Here is a 24,531-nt window from a genome sequence, read left to right as displayed (position 1 = left end):
TTGTGACCTGATTACAGACTAGCTTATATCTGCCATAGACTTCTGAGTCACATGATAATTTATATGCATCCCATCCATTTTTCTTCTCTGTTACGAGTCTCATTAGTTCATTAGATAACCATTTAGGCCTAAACCTTGAACAATATTTCTTAATAGGTATGAAACTTTTAGTAGTTTCCACGCTTAATTCCTTGAATGCTTCCCACTTATACTTTACTGTTGGTAACATCGTCAGTTGACCCCACTGTACAGAAATTAAAAACTGTCGGAGACCACTGTACTCACCTTTACGGAAGCAAAACCCCTTTCCTTTACCCCTGATGGTAATTAAATCTTTAAGTAAATCCCACATCAGTACACTGTGAATACTGCCACCTAGTGGTTCTTTTTTCTGCAAATTCTTAATACACGAATGATCACTGCTGATAATCAGATCAAGAGTATTACTTTCTCTGGTTGCCTCTCGAACATGCTTTTGCAGAAAACAATCATCCAATATAACCACAAAAGTCTGACTAGTGTGTGAGTGACCAATCCACAAGTTCCAGTCAATATCTGGGAAGTTAAAATTCCCCATTATAAGACATTCTGATTTACTAGCCCACTCTATTTCTCTGTATAATTGTTCATTGTACTCATTCGAGTCATTAGGCCTATAACACACTCCTACTCTAATTTTTGTTTTCGCAGTGCTTATGTCACACTAAACTGACTCAACAGTATACTCTTCATCTATATCAACTGGGTGCACTTCTTTTGATTTTATGATTTTCTTAATTAACAGCATAACACCTCCTCCCTTTCTATCCTTTCTGTACACATTGTACTCCCCAAATTCCAGTTCAGCATTCCTTATATCTGTGTGACACCACGTCTCTCTGCTATCCCAACAATATCCGCCTTTGATGTCTTGACCAACACTTCAAATTCATCAAATTTATTTACTATACTTCTAGCATTGGTATACAGGGAAGCATACATTCTTCTATTCCTATTCCTAGTTACCCTAACACATCTCATATACCCACCTAATTCAGGATGACTGCCATCTGTCCCTGAAACCCCAACACCCCTCGATCCGGGTCGCTACTTATTCTAATAGAAGTTGTGCAAGAATCACCTTCACCTCTCTCTAATGTAATGGAATGTACCAGCTGTACAGTGAAGGGTTCTGCCTGGCATGTTCCTGTGCTAGAAGTTAATCCGGAAGTTGAATAACAAGCAAGCCAGATAGTGCCCTGGCTTCTACTACTGCTGTGGTAATTTCCTTCAGTATTATCAGAGAACTGTTCTCGAAATCCCGAAATAAGACAGTACTGGAAGAGCTATACAGCAGGCGCCTCCGTAGCCAGGTGGGAAGGAGCAGTAGTGCATAGCACACGCTTCTTGATTAGACCGGGGTTCGATCCCGTCACCACTAAATACGGAGGATGCGGAAAGGTCAAGGGAATGACCACCGCATATTCCCGGAGCAATATGGCCTTAGTTGCTAATGCTCCTAAAAACCAAATAACAACAACAACAGCTATACAGCAGAGATGCAGAGTTCAACTAAGAAGAGAGAGTGAGAGACATCACTACACTTTGTGGAAGGAACCCGCACAAAGGAATCCCACCGTGAAAGAGAAGGAAGGTAAGTCCTCTGAACCGTTGTGTTGTTTTGGAATTGGTCCTTAAAGTGGGAGATTATTTTAGAGTAAGGTTGAAGTTGAAGAAACACGAGAAATAAGGAAATGTTTAGTATTGAGTTGGTTTATTGGATGAAGTTGTAAAGCAAATTGATATTGCTAAATTAAGAGAGATTACATGGAATTGTTAGCATTAAGTTAGCGACTTATGGATTGCTGTTGTGAAGAGAATTGATATTGGTGATTAAGAGAAATATGAGGAAGTGATTAAGACTGAATTACAGTAGAACCCCCGTTGATCCGGACTGAATTTTCAGTCAGGGGAAAAATTCTATCAAAAAAAAAAAAAAAAATTCTGTTTGCTGACATTTGTTAGGGGGTTTAAAATTTAAAACAATAAAAAAGATAAGCAATCAATAACAAACAATACTGCGCACACAAATTGCAACTAACACGCACAAGTGAGAACGGAATAACAAGTTACGAAACTTAAAAAAATAGGAATGAAGAGAACATTATGAAGATTTATTTATTTTTTATATGATTGATGATTTCATGGAAGGGGAAACACATTTCACCATAATAATGTAAAAATCCACAGAATTCCAGCTGTCAGTATTATCGCAAATTCAATAAGATCGTGTTTACTATCTGTTTACACTAGATTGCACTAACAGAAAAGCCTAATAAACAGGTGACTGCTAATTGTTTTATGGTTGTGACCTCCAGAAGTCCGACTGGACCATGTGGTATGGTCGGAGACAATCATAGGGTAATCTCGAGTGCTGGCCTATTCGGTTGACAGCTGCAGTTAGCATTGTCCACGCATACACGCGTTAACTTAGAAAGTGAGTTTCAAAATTAAAGCAAAAAACATTGAGGAATATTTCAAGTAAATTTCTAAAAATTGTTATTTGTTTTGTGTAATATAATGTTCTACATTAAAACTTTATTGCTTTGTACAGTGTTTTGTTTAATAACCATGTTCTTTTATTTTTTATAATTTTTACTTTAAAATATTGTTTTATTAATTTAATATAAAAACCAATTTAGTTAAAATCTTGTCATTTAGTAACTTCAAATAAAAATTGTTACGTTAAAGATAGCTTCCGGTTAATCCGGACCGAGTGTGGTCCCGTCAAGTCTGGATTAAAGGGGTTCTACTATAGTTTAGTATCTGAAGCTGTAGAGAGAGAGAGAGAGAGAGAGACTTGAGAAACTAGGCGCCTCCGTAGCCAGGTGGGAAGGAGCAGCAGTGCGTAGCACACGCTTCTTGATTAGACCGGGGTTCGAGCCCGTCACCACCAAATACGGAGGATGCGGAAAGGTCGGTCTGGGAATGACCACCGCATATTCCCGGAGCAATATGGCCTTAGTTGCTAATGCTCCTAAAAACAAAAAAACAACAACAACTTGAGAAACTGACAGTCACATATGATATATATATATATATATATATATATATATATATATATATATATGATATATAATATATATATACTCTTGTTTGTGTGGGGGGAATATCCCCAGCTCCTGGAAATTCTCACTTTTTAATGAAGTCAGGTAGCTTGTGGAGCTTAGTGCTTGAGGGGAGCTGTACCAAAATCATAAAAATGGCCACTGAAGGCGATACTAAGGTACAGGTAACCAGGGAAATAAAAATTAATAAATAAATAAATAATCCCCCCACCCACAACTTAGATTTTGTTTCCTCACCAAGCTTAACTGTCAGTCCCTTTCTTTTGTTAATACGGATATAGTGCCATAAAAAGTCAAAAAGGAAATATTTTTTATTTTTGATAAAAAGGAAATAAGATTTTTTGAAGATGAAGGAATAAGGGGAGGGGTTACACTGCAACTTGTCTACGACTATCTCAGTACAAAGCACCAACCAGCAGATTCCAAAAAAGCCGTTTTCTGCCGCTAATTAAATATGTATCAAAATTAGATCCAGTTTAAACAATAATACTATTGAGTTTCTTAAGAGCTCACTTTATTCGGACAGGTAGTGTGGATGCTTATTTTTTTGTTTTTAGAATAACTGTATGTTTAATAATTTTTGCTAGAATATTTATTATTGTAATAAAAGTTTGATTTAAAATGTGAATTCAAGTAATTACTTGTTTTTTTCTTACTTTACTATTGCACCTAATTGTCATCAAAATTTATTGCAAAAATTGTTTTATTTGGAATACCTGTTTAATTTATGAAACCGGTATCCCGGTTTCATAAATTAAAAATACTGAAATACCGGTATTGTCAGACCTAGTTGCAACACTGACTATCTTCTTAATTAGTACAGAAGCTTTGCCAAGCACAAGATCAAGAGCTCCTTTTACGTCTGAAGCTCGAGTCGTATCCTTCAAAGCAATCAGATCTAATAGTTCTTTCACGACTAGATTATTTGTTACAAAATGAATAAATATGGCTAGTTATGGTTTATTTTCAATGTCTGTAGATTTGTCCAAGGCCATTCTTTAAATCATGTTGCAAGTTATTTATGATATCAGTGCTGATTACAGATATTCATCTTTCCACTGTATGTCTGGATCTGTTCAATCATTTTGTGCAGGTTTCTATTTTCTGGGTCTAAAACTAAAATTACTTGAGAAATATTATTCTTAATGAACTCTCTTTCCATGTAGGGGTGCTTTGCCAAGCGATATTGAAGGCCAAAATAAATCCAGCCTCTATTGTCACATCTAGAACTACAACGTTGGTCAAGATTTTTGCAGCTGAGGCGAATGCTAAGTTTTCATTTATATTTAGTTGTTTTATTGACTTAATTATTTTCTATAAGTAGCTTTATAGTTCTAGCCAAGCTCTGTCGTTTATTTTGAATTTAGATAGCGATTTTGAAAGTTAATACTTAGTGTCAGTAGATTTTATATTCGTAAATTGTCGCCAACACCTCAACCCTCAAATAAATTTGATGAATTTGAGGTTTTGGTCAAAACATCAAATATCATTATATTATTAGTTAATTAGTAAGAAACACATAAAATCCAAGGAAACAAGGCCAATTAACATGGCCGAACAGTGCACTGTCGAGTCACTTTGGTGTGACATAAGCACTGAGAAAGGGAAGACGAAAGTAGGAGTATGTTATAGGCCTAATGACGCTGATATTCACAATGAACAGTTCTGCAGAGAAATAGAATGGGCCAGTAAATCAGAATGTCTTGTAATGGAGGATTTTAACTTTCCAGATACTGACTGGAACTTGTGAGTTGATCACTCACAGGCTTGCAAGTCTAGCTAGTCTGTAATCAAGTCACAAAGGAGGTTAGGCAGGCGAAGGCAGACTACGAGGAATCTTTGGCAAATGACACAAAGAAAAACAGCAAAGAGTTCTTTACTTATGTAAACTCTAGAAGGAAGGGGATATATCAGATTGGTCCACTTAACATAGATGGTTTGACTATTGATGATCCTGCTAAAATGGCTGATAAACTGAATGAGTATTTTGCATCTACATTCACACATGAGGAGTTATTCAAGGAGAGGAATGCCAGAAGTTTATCAAACTCTAACAGGGAGCTAACTGATTTTGTAATAACTGAGAGCATAGTGGAGGAGAAACTGTTGAAGTTAAACTTAAGGAAGGCACCTGGGGGTGGGTTATATTAAAGGAGGCAGCAAAGGAAGTAAGCAAACACTTAGCTATAATTATGAGAGCTTCCTTGGACTCAGAGGAGGTCCCCATGGACTGGAGGTGTGCAAATGTATCACCAATTCACAATGGGGGGGGGGTTCAAAAGGTGACACAAGTAATTATAGACCTGTTAGTTTAACTTGTGTTCCAGGGGAAATAATGGAGTCACTGGTTAAAGAAGCATTGCAGGATCATCTAGACAAGACTGCAGTAATAGTTAAGACACAGCACGGGTTTGTTAATGGAAGGTCTTGTCTGACCAATTTGATTGGATACTACAATATGGTCACAAAGGAAATGGATGGAAAAAAAATAATTTTGATGTCATATACTTGGATTTCAGGAAAGCTTTTGATATTATTGCACACGGAAGACTGCTGTACAAATTGGAGCAGTATGGCATTAAGGGCAAGTTATTGCAATGGATAAAGGGATGGTTGAGTGGGAGATGGCAGAGAGTAGTAATAAATGGACACTGTTCTACGTGGACTAATGTCATTAGCAGAGTCTTCCTGGGTTCGATGCTGGGCCCATTGTTGTTTTGTGTATTTATCCATGATATCAATAAAGGTATATCAGGCTTAATTATTATTATTATTAGCCATACGGTGCAAGGAAGCCCAAGGCTTATGCTGCAGCAGTCAAAAGAAAAAAAAAAAAAAAACTTCCATTTGTTACCCTGAGAGAGAGAGAGAGAGAGAGAGTCAGAAGTAGAAGGGAATCACCAAGAAGGCAAGAAAGATAAGAATTATGATGTCCAGCTCAGGACCCTGGGTTTGTCAAGCCCATACTCACCAGATGTGAGCCCCTGAGGCAATGTCCAAGTTTGTAGATGATACAAAGGTTGGCAGGGTTGTTAATGGCACTAAAGACAGTACGCTACTGCACAGGATCTAGAAAGGTTAGGCAGATGGGCTGAGAAGTGGCAACTGAAGTTTAACATCATTGTCAAATGCAAAGTACTGCATATGGCTAGCTTTTTTTTTTTCGCATCAGCTTCTGTGGCCATAATGTACCTACCACAGTTTTTGCAGTACTCTGATCCAAGCCCGAGGCGGGATTCGAACCCACAACCTTTAGGTTGCCAGGCAGGCACTTTATCCACCCGGCTAGCCTGGTCGGTATATGGGTAGCAGTAATCCAAAAGAAACATACCAACTCTGTGGTACTACACTCAGGAGGTGAAGAATGAAAAAGACCTAGGGGTAATTGTGCAGTCAGATATGAAGTTCTCTGAGTAGTGCAGACGGGCTGCCAGAGCAAGTCATGGAGTTTTGCCAATGATATATAAAAATTTTGCTTGCAGAGACAAGGAGGTGATTTTCCCTTTGTATAGGGTCAGGCCACACCTTGATACTGTATACAGGTCTGGAAGCTTCATTTGAGGAAGGATGTAGAGTTGCTAGAACAAGTACAGGGAAAGGCAAAAAGACTGGTGAGAGGAACAAAGGGGTGCATGTGCCTATGAAGAAAGGCTTAAGTTCTGCAAGTTGTAGTATCTGTAGACTAGGCACCTGCAAGGTGATCTGATTGAGGTGTATTAGGCCTTGAATGGTTTGAGCAGGCTCAATGCTGATGGGATACTTCTGCTTGTTCAGCCTAAGAACATGAGGGGGCATAGATTCAAATTGAGAAAAGACTTGTAGAATAGATGTGCGGAAGTTTGCTTTTAGCCAGCGGGTTATTGATTGCTGGAACAGACTTCCATCTGTTGTTGTGGAAGTTGATAACTTAAATAAATTTAAGGCTGAACTAGAGAAACATTTGGAGTGACCGGATGGGTGAAATGGGAAGAATTTTTTTTTTTTTTTTTTTTGGCGGATGCTGTATAAGCTTGCTTTCTTGCCTGATATGCCTCAGCTAATGCTAATCTGCCTCTTTAATAAATATTGGCATAACCTTGGTTTGACTATTAAATTTTTCTTTTAAAGACAATATTTTAGTTTGCTTTAACACAGAACCAGCAGGAAATTGTTGGGTGAAAGATCTGTGATTTGTTTTGTAACTGTGCTTAAGATCACTGGTCTTGAACTGTGACAATGTTACCTGACACAAAAGACACAATGGTTTACCGTTTCTCTTCACGGAAACAAATCCTCTTCCCACTCTGCCTTAAATCCCCTATTCTCGTCTTCATATTTACATTTTCCAGACAGCATAATAACTGTTCAAGGATCTTACTTAAAAAGAAACTAATAATATTCACACAAATTAACTCGTGCACTGTAAAAAACTGATTGAACCGCATGTATGTCTAAAGCGTTTTATCACAGAGATGCTATGCACAACAGATGGCGCCATCAACTCGTGGAGACGTATCTTCACATTTTATTATATATCTCTTTCCAATACGCCTCTCACTATTATGGCTCCCAAAGATTGTCCAGCTGGCCACCCCTGCTATATAGCATCACAAATAGGTTGCTCGAAAGTTCAAATCACACAGGTTAGCGATAGATAGTTAAAAATATTATCTTTTATAACTACTTAGAATTTACAAACATAACGTTATACGTACGGAAGCTTGATATTGAAATATACAAAGGGTACTAGGAAAGTTTTGCAATATGACGCAACAATGAATCACAGGAAGCTGCTTGTTGCTGCATGTTGAGACATGTTCATATGTGCATAGTAGCCGCCGCACCAAGTCGATGGGCTCAGTTATTCATTAGTAGTGAGAGTGTAAAGTGCTTGCGATGGCATCATGGTCACGAAATGAGATAAGGACAGTTTTGCGGTATAATTTCGTGCGTGGTTTAACCATAGACCAGTGCTTAGAAGAAATGACTCTTGCACTAGATGATGATTGTCCACATCGTACAACGATATTCAGGTGGTATAGAGAATTCCAAAGGGGAAATTTCACTCTGGAGGATTCTGAGAGGCCGGGAAGGCCACGAACGTCAGTTACGGAGGAAAACGTACCAACAGATAGAGAATACTTTGGGCCTAAATGCACCAGCAATTCGTTCGATTCTGCAAGATCATTTGCACGTGAAGAAACTTTGTTCTCTCTGGGTGCCGCATCAACTGACTGAAGAGCAGATGACATGACGTGTGACTTGGTGCCGGGAGACGTTAAAAAAGTTTGATAAGGGACAATCTCGGTATGTGAACAACATCGTGACAGGTGACGAGACTTGGCTGTACTATTACGATCTGCCGACCAAGGCTCAAAACAAAGTTTGGGTCTTTGATGATGACGACACACCCGTAATTGTCAGAAAATCCCGATCTGTAAAGAAGAAAATGATAGCTATATTTTTCAAATCGAGTGGAATTGTGGAACGTGTCGTTTTGGACACGCAGAAGACAGTCACAGCTAAGTGGTATACTGAACAATGCCTGCCTAAAGTCATTGGATCTATGAAGAACCTGCGGCCAAAGTCAAGAATGGACACCTGGTACCTCCATCACGATAATGCTCCAGCCTCACCGTGCCAAAGCCTGCACCGAATATTTGACCACGACAGGACTGAAACTTCTCGAGCACCCTCCCTACAGTCCAGACCTTGCTCCCTGCGCCTTTGCACTGTTCCCGCATGTGAAAATGAAGCTAAAAGGGAGGCGGTTTTCCAGTGATGAGGACCTTCTACGGGCTTGGGACGAGTGTGCTTTACTCCCTAGTGAAATTTGGCAGAACTGGTTTAAAGATTGGTTTCGGAGGATGGAGAGGTGTATTGAATGTAGAGGAAATTACTTTGAAAAAATTAAATAAACAAAGCTGTATTGCAAAACTTTCCTAGTACCCTTTGTATATATATATTCAGTAACATAAACTTCACAGCATAACCAGTCCATAGTGTTATTATTGCATTGGGATATAAGTTTAGTGTAGTATTTTTAATTATATTGAATTTGAACCGAAATCATGCCTCAGACTAGAGCTGCAAAGCAAAAGGCTCAAGGTAGTGGGAGTACTGTGGCTTGGGGGAGAACTGAGTTGTCCTCTGAATCGCAGCCTTTTAAAATGTACTGCTTGTTTGATGTTTGTGAAGATATCAGGAAAGGGACATGGTACTGCCAAGAGATGTCTTTGTGTGTTCGATGTAATGAGTGTGAGGAAGTCAGATGCCAACTCGGTGTTATTATGGGACTTTATGAGAGCTTGAAGAACAGGGTCGATGCCCTCGGATTTAAATTATGGGGGGGGGTGAGCATCAAGCTCTCAGCTGCCCACATCAACACTAGAGCTTGCACTTGATCATCAGGCAATGCAGTGGCAATCCCCAAGGTGCTGGTCCCACAGGAGCTAGTTGTTGTCAGTGACTCTGTTATCAGGAAAACAGGAAATATATTGTGCAAAAAAGGATAGGAGGAATAGGACAGGGTATGTCTGCCAGAGACAAAAATTGACGACATTGTAGAGCAGATATAATTTTTTAAGGGCACAAAAGGTGATGTTGTTGTCATTGGCACTAATGACATTAAGAGTAGATCTTCAGACTTACATAACAAGTACAGGGCAATGTACAAGTTAGTGCAATTGCACCATTTCTGTACGTAGCCAACTACTTAAGTAGTTATAAATTGGCATCATTAATATATCTCATATTGTGAATACCTTCACAACAAGTTGCCACGACATTGCACTATCTCGAATAAGTAAAGCTTCACTATAGGAGAAGGCTATTGTTACTTATTCTCAGCAGATACCATCATCCATACGTTAACTCCCTACGTAAACCGAGACATTAGCCCTAAACTATTCTGTAATCTAAATTATTCCACACCATCAGGCATCTCTCATATTGTGGAGTTATACTTCGCAATTGGGTTGCGAAGTACCTTGCAACACCAAGGTACCTGCCCACCTACTGATGAGGTGCAAATAAGCTCCGAAACAGTGCCATATGGGTGATAGTATCTGCTAAGAATAAGTAACAATAGTGTTCTCCTGTGGTGAAGCATTACTTATTCGAGGTAGTGCAATATCATGGCAAATGCCGACCGGGCTAGCCGGGTAGGTAAAGTGCCTGCCTGACAACCCAAAGGTCGCGGGTTCGATTCCCGCCTTCGGGCTGGATATCACGATGGTGTTGAACCAACCGGTTGGTTGGATATCCAGCCACGATACACGAAGGAAGCAAGTAAAAACTGGTTCCTTCGTGTATTGATCACATCATACGAAATAAATAAATAAAAATCATGGCAAATCTTTGTGAAGGTATTCACAATATGAGATATACTTAATGATGCCAATTTATAACTACTTAAGTAGTTGGCTAAGTACAGAAATGATGCAATTGCACTAACTTGTACATTAGTTAACTCCCTATGTAACCTGAGTTCAGCCCTAAACTATACTGTACAGGGCAATGTTAAAAAAAAAGTCATGAGTTAGGGTTAAATTTGAAAGTGTCTACATTTCTGCCCAGACACGATACGAGGGAGTATATGCTGAGAACCTTGTCAATCAGTTTGGCCCTGGAGAGATTGTGATAGAAAGAAATAGAAAGGGTGCAAGAATATTTGCTAAGGATATTTAGGCAGTGTTAGGCTGGTTGGAAAACTGCTAGCATGGGGGTATACACAAACTAATAGGCTAACAATAGCCACAGGCAGAGATGAAAGCGATTCTTGGACTGCTTCTACTGGAATGAGCAGCAGCTTGGAAAGCAAGGTGCTGGGGATTTCAAGAACTGATGGGAATCATCATGGAACAAGTATATACATGGGCTGTTTTAGGGTAACTTATGTTACTTATAGTTAGGCTGTGTTATGTAATATACTTCACTTATGTGTTCTCCATAGATTTATCTAGGTACGTCTTTTACGATAATCTTCCCCATCAATTAATACATATATTTAATAAAATAATATGGTGCGCATGCACACACACACGCACCATATTATGAAGGTGCACGTATACTTGCATGTACAACAATGATAGGAGTACAGTAATACCCCGACTTACGCGAACTCGGAGTTACGCAGTTCTTGATTTTTTCGTTTGGCAACGCTGCCGCCCACTATCTTCAAGGTCGTTTTTCATATGTTATCGATATACGGTGCGACGGCGGAGAATGAGAGCGAAAGATGAACAAAATTCAACTTTGCTGCTTTTATGTTTTTTATATCAGTGAAGGGGAAACATTTCACCATAATAACGTAAAAACCAACACAATTCCAGCTATCGGTATAATCGCAAATGCAATTAGATCGAGTTTACTACCAGTTTATAACAGATTTCACTAACAGAAATGCAACTGGATTTTTATTGTTTTATGGTAGGAACTCCTAGAAATGTGAGGTGTTAATAGTGTATCTCTGCCTTTATGGTGTTGTTTATTCAGTTGCTACAGCTTTGTTTATGCGTATCAAACGTGCCTCCTTGTTTTGTAATTGTGCTTTATTCCCTAAAAATGAGTAAAATACTTAATTAAAAAGGTGTGAAAAGGAAGCGTCCTGGTGAAGACACTGCAGATTCAGAGAGAAAAAGAAAAGCAATTATTGATAAACAGAGGTGGACTGGATCAAAAATTCTTACCCGGGAAAATTTATAGTGGCCTCATACTATGGTTTATGGCCAAAATCACACTGGCCCACCGGGGTTTCCCCGGTAAGGCTTATGGCCAGTCCGCCTCTGTCGATAGAGAAAAAATATATAATTGTGAAACGCTTTGAGCGAAATGAAAGACCATGTGATATTGCACGTGCTACAGGCCTAAATGAAGCAATGGCGAAAAGCACATGACAATTGCAAACTTGACAGGTTGAAAATTGAAAAGGGCTCAATTGTAAAGGGCTTAAAATTTTAGAAAACATAGACTCCAACGAAGAACGCGTTATAGCTACAAAGCAAGGAATAAAAAAATTATTAGCTTGCTACGACGAAATTCTGCGTGAAAAAAAGAAGGCGCTGTGTCGTCAGACGAATTTGTTAGATTTTATGAAGCCATCGACATCGAAATAACTTTTTTACGTAAGTCATTTGTTTTTTTAATACATATTTTGTATTAATATGTATAAAGAACTGCAATTTTATTAATATTTTTCTTCTAAACTAGTGTTTTTGTTAGTCCTTGGTACAAATTAAGCAAAATTTATATGTATTTATATGCAAAGTTGTACCCCGACTTATGCGAATTCGAATTACGCAATTTTCGTCAGACCCACCTATCGCGTAACTTCGGGGTATTACTGTATAGTAAATAAATTCAATGAATTTGAAGTGCTGGTCAAGATATCAAAGACAGATATTGTTGGGATATAAGAGACATGGTATCAGGACTTGGAGCGAATGGATAGGTGAAATGGGAAGTTTTTTTTGCCTGATGCTATATAAGCTTGCTTTCTTGCATTATACGCCATTACTAATGCTAATCTCACCTTGATTTTTTTCTCCCATTATCGTTGTATATATACATCACCTCACTTAAGTTAACGCATAATGACTTGCAAATTTAGCTCAGGTTCCTACTATAGAAATGGACTTGTGATCCCAGGCTCACCTGAGCTTTACCTTATATCTTGCATCAGACTTTCAGCCATCCTATACTCAACTCTTATTTCTCCAAAATTATTAGGGCAATCTGAGGATGTAAGAGAAACTACTTCTAAGCATGGTACTATATCTTCACCTTTGTGGATTCAGGTACTGTCATTCCTATTCCATTAGCCATTTACGCCACCTCACTATCACCAAGTTTCATTATGCCTAAGCTTAATATATAATTTACTGGCTAATTTCCTGCATATCAACACACAGATATAACTACTTTCCAATTCTCACTAGAAGGCCACACATTATACACAACTCCATTTCTTTTTTGGCTACAGTAGGGTCCACATGTGGTTCTTTTGATTGGACATGGTAAGTCTGCTTTAACCACATGCTTTATTCTTGCTTTAGTTTTTAACTTTATATACTTTGTTCTCTGTCGGGTCAATGATGATCAATGTGTACTATGCACTATATAACCTCAAAACTGATTTTACCATAGTGCATATTGATCATTACAGAAACAGAGAATTCCTTATTATTTTTTCTTTCAATTTGGGTGGTTGACCCTGTAAGAAGTCACCCAAATTGTAGGTATACAGCAATAAGTTTTTGTATATTATCCTTTGTGTATATGTAACATACTAACCCTTTGTGTTCTCCATAGATTTATCTAGGAATGTCTTTTATGATAATCTTCCCCATAAACTAATACATATATTTAATAAAATAATATGGTGCATATATATTACACCATATTGTATGTGTGTGTGTGTGTGTGTATTTATTTTTATTTTATATTAAATTAATATTAGTAATGGCAAATAAGAGAAAGCAAGTTTATGCAGCATCAGTTAAAAAAAAAAAAAAAAAAAAAAAAAAAAAAACTTCCCATTTCACCTTTTCATTCTCTCCAATAGTTTATCTAGTCATCCTTGTCCTTCCTTTATCTAGTTCTTAACCTTAAAATAAAGATTTTTCCTGTATCTAATTTTTATTTTATTTTATTAAAGATTTATTTAGTCATATATATATGGGTTTTTGCATGTGTTGCAGTTATTATGAGTAGAATACTGTCTTGTGATGTGGAAGAACAGTGTCTTCCTGAGCATGGATGATCATTCAGATAAACACATCCAAACCGGAATGCAATACACCACAAGGAACTGTTTTTGCCTATGATGCCCCACACACATCAATAAGTTCCTTATGTATTTCAATTCTCCCTTTGCATGCAAAAACAAATCATACTTCTCACCTCTCTATTTGTCAAAATTTTCCAGTCTCACTATCATTTTGGTTTGGAAACCCATGCACAGACTGCACATTCTTCTCACTATTTAAATCAGTAGCCATAGCTCTTTGACAACTGTTGGTAAAACACTTCCACCCATGAACAATTAATCCACGCTGTGTTTCTTGAAGAAAAATTCTCTTTCTGTCCAGATGATCCTACAGTAAATCTTCAATCACAGATTCCAGAATATTCACTGCTTTAAAAGTTAAACTTGCATGTCTGTAATTAATCATTTCTCTCTTGAAACCACCTTTTTAAAATGGAGTTACATTTGTAACAACAAATGGTTCAAAAGTTGGTAATGCAGCAGGGTCTTAATCCCCAACAAAAATGTGAATCCCTATAACCTTCATATGTTTTATTTGTTTTTATTCAATTTAATATGTCAGAAATATATAGTGTTTCCCATATAAGTGTAGATGAAAATACACCAATGCTCAAAAGCCATGTAACTACCATGAAATACAAGTTTGTTATTTGGTTTTTTTAAGAGGATTAGCAACTAAGGCCATATTGCTCTGGGATATGCGGTGGTCATTCCCTGACCTTTCCGCATCCTCCGTATTTGGTGGTGACGGGCTCGAACCCCGGTCTAATCAAGAAGTGTGTGCTACGCACTGCTGCTCCTTCCCACCTGGCTATGGAGGCGCCTATGAAATACAAGATATAAAGAAATATATGTAGGGCCTACACAACAGAACTTCCGTCAATCTTTGGGAAACATTATTATAAGACACAATTATAATGAATCTTATGATCAGTTATGCTGAATATTTCTATCTAAATCCTCCATAATCAGTTTTGAGAATGTGTGCAAGTCACGATTCTGTTCAATCACAACATCGACTCTTTTTTATCCAGTATTTTTTCCATAGTGACTAACTAAGAAATTATATTCATTTTCACTTGCTTGTTTCCACTTCTGTTGTTTGGACAACCAAAAAATTAGTTTCATACAAAATAGTCGCTACTTCTTCCACATTTGTCACTTTCTCTTCCATCTCTTTAAAACCACAGTTCTTCTCAGCAGATTCTGTCCCTGACAATAACACAAGGAGAGGTGTTGTTATCTGGGATAGAATCTGCTCTCAGGTAATTGATCAATATATTATAAATGAAAATGCTACAGTAATTAATCAATGTTACAAGAGTTATCACAAAATTTAAGGAAAATACCTCTTTTCCTATGTATGACGATGCTCCTGCACATTATTTATTTGAAATTATAAAATTGCTAAATATAAAATTACCAAACAAGTGAACTGGGTGACATAGTCCTATTCACAAAATTTAATTCCTATAAATTTTTGTCTGTAGTACTATTTAAAAGAACCTAAAAATAGTAATAACTGAAGAATTAACTAAGGGCTATTGCAAAACCCATAAGGTAGATTATGAGAAGTCCTTGGCTAAGAATGCAAAGAATTCTTTGCATTAGTCCATTAAATACATAACCACTGATGATTATGGTCAGGTTTCTGACAAACTCAATAAATATTTTGCATCAACATTCACCCATGACATGAGGAAGTTTTTAGAGATAGGAATACCAGAAGTTCACCAACTTATAACTGGGAGCTAAATGATTTTATGTCAAATGAAAAGAAAGTGGAAGAGACATTGTTGAAGCAAAGAGTAACAAAGCATCTAGGGCTGATGAGATCTATCTAATTATATTAAAAGAAGCAGCAAAAGAGGTAAGCAAACCTTTGGCCCTAATTATAAGAGCATCCTCGAATCCTGGAAAAGTCCCTATAGGTTGGAGATGTGCAAATGTTTTCTATCCTATTCACAAAGGGGGATTAAAGAACAGATTGACTAATTACAGACCAATAAAGTTTGACTTTTGTCTCAGGAAAATAATAGAGTTGGTGGTTAAAGAAGTACTGCAGGACGATTTTGACAGGAATGGATTTATATTGAAATTACAGGCTGGATTTGTGAAGGGGTGATCTTGTCTGATCAATTTGATTTGCTACTATTATGCAGTCACAAAGGAACTGGATGCAAAAAATAATTTTGACACCATATGCCTAACCATGTAGGTTAGTGCAAAAGCATCATTTTAACGTAGCCATCTACCAAAGTAGTTAGATTAATTAATTAAAATGGTATTGTTTTAGTTATATCTCATATTGTGAATGCCTTCACAACAAGCTGCCATGGTATTGTACTACCTTGAATAAATAACACTTCACCAGTGGAGAAGACTACTGTTATTTATTCTCAGCGGATACCACCACCACCCAGATGGCACCATTTCAAAGCTTGTTGGCTCTCTTCAGTGGGTGGGCAGGTACCCTGGTGTTGCAATAGTGACAACCCAGTTATGAAGTATAACTTCACAATATGAGAGATGCCTGATGATGTGCAGTGATATAGACTATAAAATATTTAAGGGCAAAGGCCTCATGCTACAAGGTAGAATCACTAACATATAGGTTAGTGCAAAAGCATCATTTTAATGTAGCCATCTACCAAAGTAGTTAGATTAATTAATTAAATAGGCATCGTTTTGGTTATATCTCATATTGTGAATGCATGTGAATGTAGGTTAATCATTCTACCTCATAGCATGAGGCCTTTGCCCTTAAATATTTTATAGTCTATGTGGGAGAAGACAGAGGGTGGTAATCAATGGGTGCTGCTCTTCGTGGACTAATGTTATTAGTGGAATCCCACAGGGTTCGGTGTTGGGTACACTGTTGTTTTGTATATTTATCAATGATATTGATGAAGGTATATCAGGCTTAGTGTCAAAGTTTGCAGATGATACAAAGGTTGGCAGGGTTGTTAATGACAGTAATGGCAGTGTGCTACTGCAACAGGATCTAGATAATTTGGGCAGATGGGCTAAGAAGTGGCAATTGAAGTTTAACCTTGACAAATGCAAAGTACTGCATATGGGTAGAAGTAACCCGAAAGAAAAGTACCAACTGTGTGGTGTGGTACTACACTTAAGGTGGCAGAAAATGAAAAAGATCTGGAAGTAATTGTGCAGTAAGATATGAAGTTTTCTGAGCAATGCAGACAGGCTGCTAGGGCAGGTCATGGGGTTTTGTCAATGATATATAGGAATTTTGCTAGCAGGGAAAAGGAGGTGATTGTCCCTCTGTATAAGGCAATGGTCAGGCCACGCCTTGAGTACTGCGTACAGGTCTGGTGGCCTCATTTTAGGAAGGATGTCGATTTGCTTGAGGGTGTACAGAGAAGGGCAACAAGACTGGTGAGGGGAATGAAGGGATCCTCTTACCAAGAGAGGCCTAAGTTCTGAAAATTGCAGTGGCTGGAGACTAGGCACCTGCACGGTGATCTGATTGAGGTGTATAAGGCGAGGTGTATAGGTCTATATTGAGGTGTATAATGGGTTGAGCACACTAAATTCTGATGGGATCCTTCCACTTGTTCAGATTACGAACCTAAGGGGGCATAAATTCAAATTAAGAAAAGACAGATGAAGAATAGATGTGTGGAAATTTGCCTTTAGCCAGCGGGCAGTTAATTGCTGAAACAAACTTCCATCTGTCATTGTGGAAGTTGATAGGTTGAATAAATATAAGGAGGAAGTGGACAGGCATTTGGAGGGAATAGTGTGATTTTTTTTTTGGCTGATGCTGCATAAGCTCATACACTTGCTTTCTTGCATCACATGCCACTACTACTACACCACATGCTTAAATTTCAGTACAGCTTTTGATACCGTTTCACATGAAAGACTGCTGTACAGACTGGAGCAGTATCACATTGGGGGAAGCAACTGCTATGGACAAAGGACTGTTTGAATGGAAGAAGATAGAGGACTAATGTTATTAGTGGAATCCCTCAGGAATCAGTGCTGGGCCCCTTACTGTTTTCAATATTTATTAAATGATATTGGATAAGTTTGCAGAAATACAAAGGTTAGCAGAGTGGTTAACGACAGGAATCATAACATAGCATTGCAACAAGACCTAGGAAAATTGGGCAGATGGGCTGAGAAGTGATGTTTAAAACTGATAAATGCAAGGTATTGCAAATGGGCAGCAGTAATCCCAGAATAACATCCAATTAGGTGTATCCCACTAGAGGTGGCTAAATAAAAAGAGATCTAGGAGTAATTGTACAGCTTGACATGAAGTTTTCTTCTGAGCAGTGCACACAAGTTGCTAGAACAGCTCATAGGGTTCTGTCAATTGATGTATAGGAATTTTTCCAGAAGGGAGAAGGAAGTGATTATACTGTTGTATAAGTTAATGGTTAAGCTATATCTTGAGTACTGCATACAGTTCTGGAAGGCTCATTTTAAGAAGGATGATCTTTTGGAATGGGTGCAGAGAATCAGGGGCACAAAAGGGTAATACTCTTACCATGAAAGACTTCAGTTCTACAAAGTGCAGCACGTGGAACACCTGATTGAAGTGTTCATGGTCTTAAATAGATTAAAAGTAAGCTAAATGCTGATGGCATTCTTACTTTTTCTCAGACCACACACATAAGGAAATATAAATTTAAATTGAAAAAGGATAGTTGTAGTACAGATGTGTGAAAATTTATTTTCAGTTAAAGAGTAATTGATAGTTGGAACAAACTTCTATCCAATGTTGTGGAAGTAGGTAGTTTGAATAAATTCAAGGAAGAATTAGACAAATTATTAGAGGGGAATAGATAATATCTAATAATAATTCACCAACAAAAACTAATCATATATTAAGTTTGAAAGTGTGTCAAGATAGATTATTTTTACACTATGGCTAAAATATACCATTTTGAAGTTTATGAGTAGGAGTAATAAATATTAACCTTTAATAATATATATACATTACACAGCACAAATAAAACTGAACAAATACAGGATCATTAAGAAAAGATGGAACGGTTTTGAAGGCGTACATTTTATGAAGTACTGTGTTGGCACCAATTAGTATGGTGTCATTAAATAGAAAAGACATGGGAGGTGCAGAATGTTACATCTTTCAAGACCACCTTGTTCTTACTATTTAATGCAAGGGAATGAACATGGAAGAAACGTTTTCCCAAGACTGGGAAGGACCACATATGAAGAATGTAATTCTTCATTTCCTAAAGGAACATTTTAATCTTAGGATCATCTCTAATAGATATATGGACAATACAGGATTGGATGACCTTAACCACTGCACTTGCTAAACAAACTGGACATTTTGCAAAAAAATCCTGTAGGACAATGTCCACAGGAATAATTCACTTCCCATCAAATAAATGAAAGGTGAAATCAAAGAATTGCTGTGGAGGGAATCTCTGAAGAAAACTGGCTGTAGTTTTGGTAAGTTTCAATCAACATCTGCAAATGGTCTTGGGTATACAAAGATTACATACTATACCCCCCATACTTCCCCTTTAATCCATGCACGGTACGAAGTACTATAGGTTTTGATACCTTTTGTGTTTGGGGTTTTCATAAAAAAAAAAATATATATATATATATATATATATATATAAGTTTTTGATTTTAATTTTGTTTAACACATTAATTGACAGCATATTCTGTAATGTAAAATGAATCTAGATGGCCTGTGGATCCAATATATAGTAATTAATAATTATTAACAACATAGTGACTAATTGTGTTAATGATACCAAACTTACTCATGTCAACAGATTACATCAAAAAATATAGGAATTCAAAACTGCCACATCTTTTCTTGATGACCTGCAAACAGGAATGAATTACAGGAGGGGACAGGTTAGTGCCCAAAGGAAAAGAAAAATGATTTCTTAATTACTGTGCATCAGAGGTCACCATTAGGAACTTAAATATGATATTAACTGGACTATATCATAAAATATTGATTTATCAGCAAAATGAACAGTATTAATTCCGATGAGAACTTATTAAAGAAACAGGGTGTCATGAAGTTTTTAATATTAACTGTTAAGTTATTAAGTTTAAATTTTTATTAAAAATTGTAAAATTTTTCAAGTTTTACTCTTTTAATAACATTAAAAAGAAAAGCTAACAAACCATTGCTGTATCCGATGGTAACCAGATGGGATTACTGGTACAACAGTCTGGCATTATTTCTTTCATTGCAATTCTAAACATTTCACTCCCATTAGCAGGAATACCATACCTATCAACAAGAAAAAAAAAAATAGGATAAATAAAACCAACCCCTAGCGAAACCTACTCAGCAAAGGTAGAGAACTTTCAAAACTTGATCTGGTGTAACAGGAGTGTAGTATTTTTAATTAGGCATATGTGACTTTCTCATCACAAATCACTATATAAATTTATTTACTTTTCTCAAGTGTTTTTTCCTAAAGTTCAAGAATGAAATGACTCAAAAAAATTTTTTTTTTTAAATGGTGACTCAAACTCAAAAGGTATTTGACCCTATAATACTCTGTGCCACAATTCGTGGGTTGAAGGTTCAGAAAATACTTGTTGATACTGGACTTAAATTTGTGGAGATTAAATTTTTAGGAAATACATATGAAGGAAGGTTGTTCCAAAGAAGAAAAGAATAAAGGAAGAGGAAAAAATCAGTCTGGTGAGGCTTGGAGTTGATCTATGAATGGACAATAACTAGTTGAGGCCATATTCAGAATGGCTTAGAAGAAAGAGGTGAATTACAGATGCTAATTTAAAAGGAAAATGAACATGAAAATATCTACGAAAATGCATGCAGCCGTTCCTACAGATATTAGATGGATTCCACATTACATGGATATTCAGAAACAGAATAATCATCTACTAGAGTGGAGAAAGTTCATAAGAGAGGGATTTTCTCTGAGTGAGAGAATTTTCCAGATATGAGAACAATATTTCTATGGTAGAATGGATCTGTGATTAGGTGCTGTTTAGGAGAAAGTCACATTGAAATCAAAAGAGAAAGCTTATTTCGTTGCAAAGTTAGAAAACATAGAGACATTTATCATCAGTGAGTGGTCAATGAGAAAACTGGCTAGGAAAGTGCAAAAAATGGAAGGCAGATAATAGATAGAGGTTCGTTTAGATATTTATGCCAAACATGATCAAAATCCTTAAAAATGTCAAGAGCAACTACCCGTTTCCCTGAACTTTTCCACAGAAGTCATTCAAGATGAGTAAAAAAACAATGATATCAGAGAAAGATAATGACTGGACTAACACTAATGGAATCCAAACAGGCAATCATTAATCAGATAAAGATTCAAAACAGTGTAAAGGTTATGGATGCTGGATTTCTCCATTGCTTTCAAAAGTAAAAGCAATAGGAAATAACTGAAAGGGGAAGATTTGTCACCTTTATAAGAATATATGAATAAGAAATATACTTTATAAGAATTATACTGTTGCACATAAAAGACTGCTGTACAAAATTAGAGTAGTATTTCTAGGGTACTATTATTTAGAGTACTATTTCTAGGATAAGGGGATGGTTGAGTGGGAGAAGACAAACAGTGATAATCAATGGACACTGCTCTTCGTGGACTGATGTTATTAGTGGAGTCCCACAGAGTCTGGTGCTGGGCACATTGTTTTCTGTAATTATTAATGATATTGATGAGGATATATCAGGTTTAATGTCTAAGTTTGCAGATGATATAAAGGTTTGCAGGGTAGTTAATGATAATAATGAAGGTATGCTGCTGCAACAAGACCTAGAAAAATAGGCTGAGAAATGGCAATTGAAGTTTAATTGACAAATGCAAGGCATATGGGTAGTAATAACCCCAGAGTAATGTATCAAATGTGTGGTTTTACACTCAGGGTAGTGGAAAACGAAAAGGACCTGGGGAAATTGTGCAGTCTGATAATGAAGTTCTCTGAGCAGAGCAGACAGGCTCACAGGACAGGTTATTCAATAATCTATATATGTACACATATATGCCCCGGCAGGTCCACGACACAAATTATGGCACTTGCACATGGTCCACTTCTCGTGTGTTGGAACCGGAAATGGAACGAACCACTCTAAACTGTTCATCTCTCCTTAGGACAAGAGCTTCAAAGAGTGGATGAATGCGACAGCCCTTATCCCTATTAAGATTATAGCGTCCAGACAAACATATCCTTAAACTCTCTAGCTATTTCCAGTTCCAAAAGCCATGTGCTCTATCCACAATCGGCTTCTTTAGAGCTGTAACACCATGCCCAGTTTCCCAGGCATGTTCAGCTACAGCTGAACCCACGTAATTGGCTGTCTTGAGGGCCCTATTGTGTTCCCCAGGCGATCATGCAATCTACGTTTTGTTTCCCCCACATAACACTCTCACAATCCGGACACTCAATTTCATATACAACCCCACCAGTGTCATTACCCGCAATAGGATCTTTGATTGCAGACACTACTGTGTGCAGACTTCGACCCGGCAGCTGCACACAGCGTATCTTACACGAACGTAAAATACAGGAAATGGGTCCTGAAATGCATGGATAGTAGGGAATGTATGCGGTGGCAACAGGTGTAAAAGCATTCCTGCGACTGCTACTCATATCTCTTAAATACTCCTCAATAATGCTCTGGGGGTAACCTCACGTTACTAGATCAGCCCTAACCCATTTAGTCTCGTTGCCCCTCTCCTCAGATAAAGAGCAGTGGGACCCCACTCTTCCCATTAAGGCCTTAACCACACTATTTTTGTGGCAACTGGCCTGAGCAGTTTTAAAGTGAGTGTATTGACCACGACACACAGGTTTTCTATAAACCTTAGTTTTCAAGCATCGGCCTTCTCTGTATACACACACACATCTAGGAACAGAAGCCCACCACATTCAACCTCTGAGGTGAATTGAATATAGGGCGAACTGTTATTCAACCAATTAAGTACTTCTGTTTCGTATCCCCTTTGTATTACTGTGAACATGTCATCAATATACCTCTTCGACGCCCGTAATGGGGGTGGACTAGAGCTCCCTAACATCCTGTATTCGAACTCTTCCATGGCTAAATTGGCTATAATTGCACTAATAGGTGAACCCATGGCCACCCATGGACCTGCTGCTACATAACATTTTGAAACAACACGGTGGTACTAGATAAACATAAACTAACACCTTCACAAATGTCTTCACCACTTAGGGCTGTCCTATACTTCAAAGTTTCATCCCTACTCAAAGTCTTCCACAATCCAAGCCATGTTCAACGGGTATATATGTGAACAAAGAAACAAAATCAAAAGATGCCATAATCTCACCCTCTTCTACCTTCGGAGCACGGACGAACTGCACAAACTCCTGCTGTTTTTAATGGTGTAATCTAACTGCCCCACTATGGGGGATACAAGCTCAGCCAAAAACCTGGATAGTGCATGCATCGGACTGCTCACAAACGAAACAATGGACCTGAGAGGTAGCCCAGCCTTGTGTACTTTAGGCAGACCATAAAATCTAGGCAAATGACAGCCCAACGCACGCAACCTCCAGGAAACCTCCTCGGATATTTTTCCCACCTCGTGCCAACTCTGAACTAATTTATTAACTCATTGTTCCAGCCTGATCAAGGGGTTCCTACGAATGATCCTATATGTAGACCTATCATTTAATAAACTAAGGGCCTTTTCCTGATAATCATCTTTGTTCAACACTACCGTGGATCTACCCTTGTCCACACGTAGTGTTTTAGTAGCATCATAGATGAATCACAGAGTTCCTGACTCCAGAGGCCTCTTCAATGAATGACAAAACAGCTCATGAGGTTTTGTCAATGATATTCAGGAATTTTGCTAGCAAGGATAAGGAAGTGATTATCCCATTGTATAAGGCAATGGTCAGGCCACATTTTAGGAAGGTTGTGGAGCTGCTGGAACAGGCACAGAGAAGGAAAAATGAGATTAGTGAGAGGAACTGAGGGATGCTCTTAGAAAGAAAGAATTTAGTTCTGAAAATTGTCACATCTAGAGACTATGCATCTGTGAGGTGATCTGATTGAGGTGTTTAAGGCTTTGAGTGGCTTTAGAACACTCAATGCTGATAAGATTCTTCCTCTTGCTCAGACTATACACCTGTGTGTGTGGGGGGGGAGGTTAAATTCAAATTGAGGAAGGATGGTTGCAATTCTTCTGCAACCATTCTTCCTTAATAGAGGAATTGATGCCAGGAAGTTTTCCTTCAGTCAACAGTGATTGAACAGTTTGAATAAATTCAAGGGAGAATTGACAAACTATTGGAGGGATGAACAGGTAAAATGAGATTTTTTTTTTTTTTGGCTGATGCTGTATAAGCTTGCTTTCTTCCATATTTGCCACTATTAATACTAACACTAAAAAACACAGATACAGTAGGTGGTAGATGACTTTCATCAACTGGTGAAATACCACCACTTTGCTTATTGGAGGCTTGAAGTGGCGAAACCCATGTTTAGTCTCTAGAGCAAAGTTTCCGGCATCCCCCTCCCCCCATACTTCTCCTTCAACCCATGCACGGTACTAAGTACTATAGGTTTTGATACCTTTCGTGTTTGGGGTTTTCATAAAAAAAAAAAAAAAAAAAAAAGAAATTTCAAGTCATAAGAAATGGGACGCCCAATGAATAAAATAAAGTTTCTACAAAAAAAAAAAAAAA

General features: G+C 37.7%; 1 protein-coding gene across 1 annotated transcript in view; it reads right to left on the bottom strand.

The window, feature by feature from the left end:
- Positions 1–24,531, bottom strand: part of LOC150078915 (uncharacterized) — a 508,023-nt gene that overhangs the window by 135,738 nt on the left and 347,754 nt on the right. Inside the window, exon 16 of the mRNA XM_090382884.1 lies at positions 20,008–20,116. Coding sequence (XP_090239010.1) covers positions 20,008–20,116 — 109 coding nt within the window. The remainder of the gene's footprint in view (positions 1–20,007; positions 20,117–24,531) is intronic.

The sequence above is a fragment of the Mastigoproctus giganteus genome, chromosome 10 (assembly GCF_048544385.1).
Source record: "Mastigoproctus giganteus isolate SK-2022 chromosome 10, ASM4854438v1, whole genome shotgun sequence".
NCBI classification, from domain to species: Eukaryota; Metazoa; Arthropoda; class Arachnida; order Uropygi; family Thelyphonidae; genus Mastigoproctus; species Mastigoproctus giganteus.
This window is presented reverse-complemented; position numbering and strand designations above follow the sequence as displayed.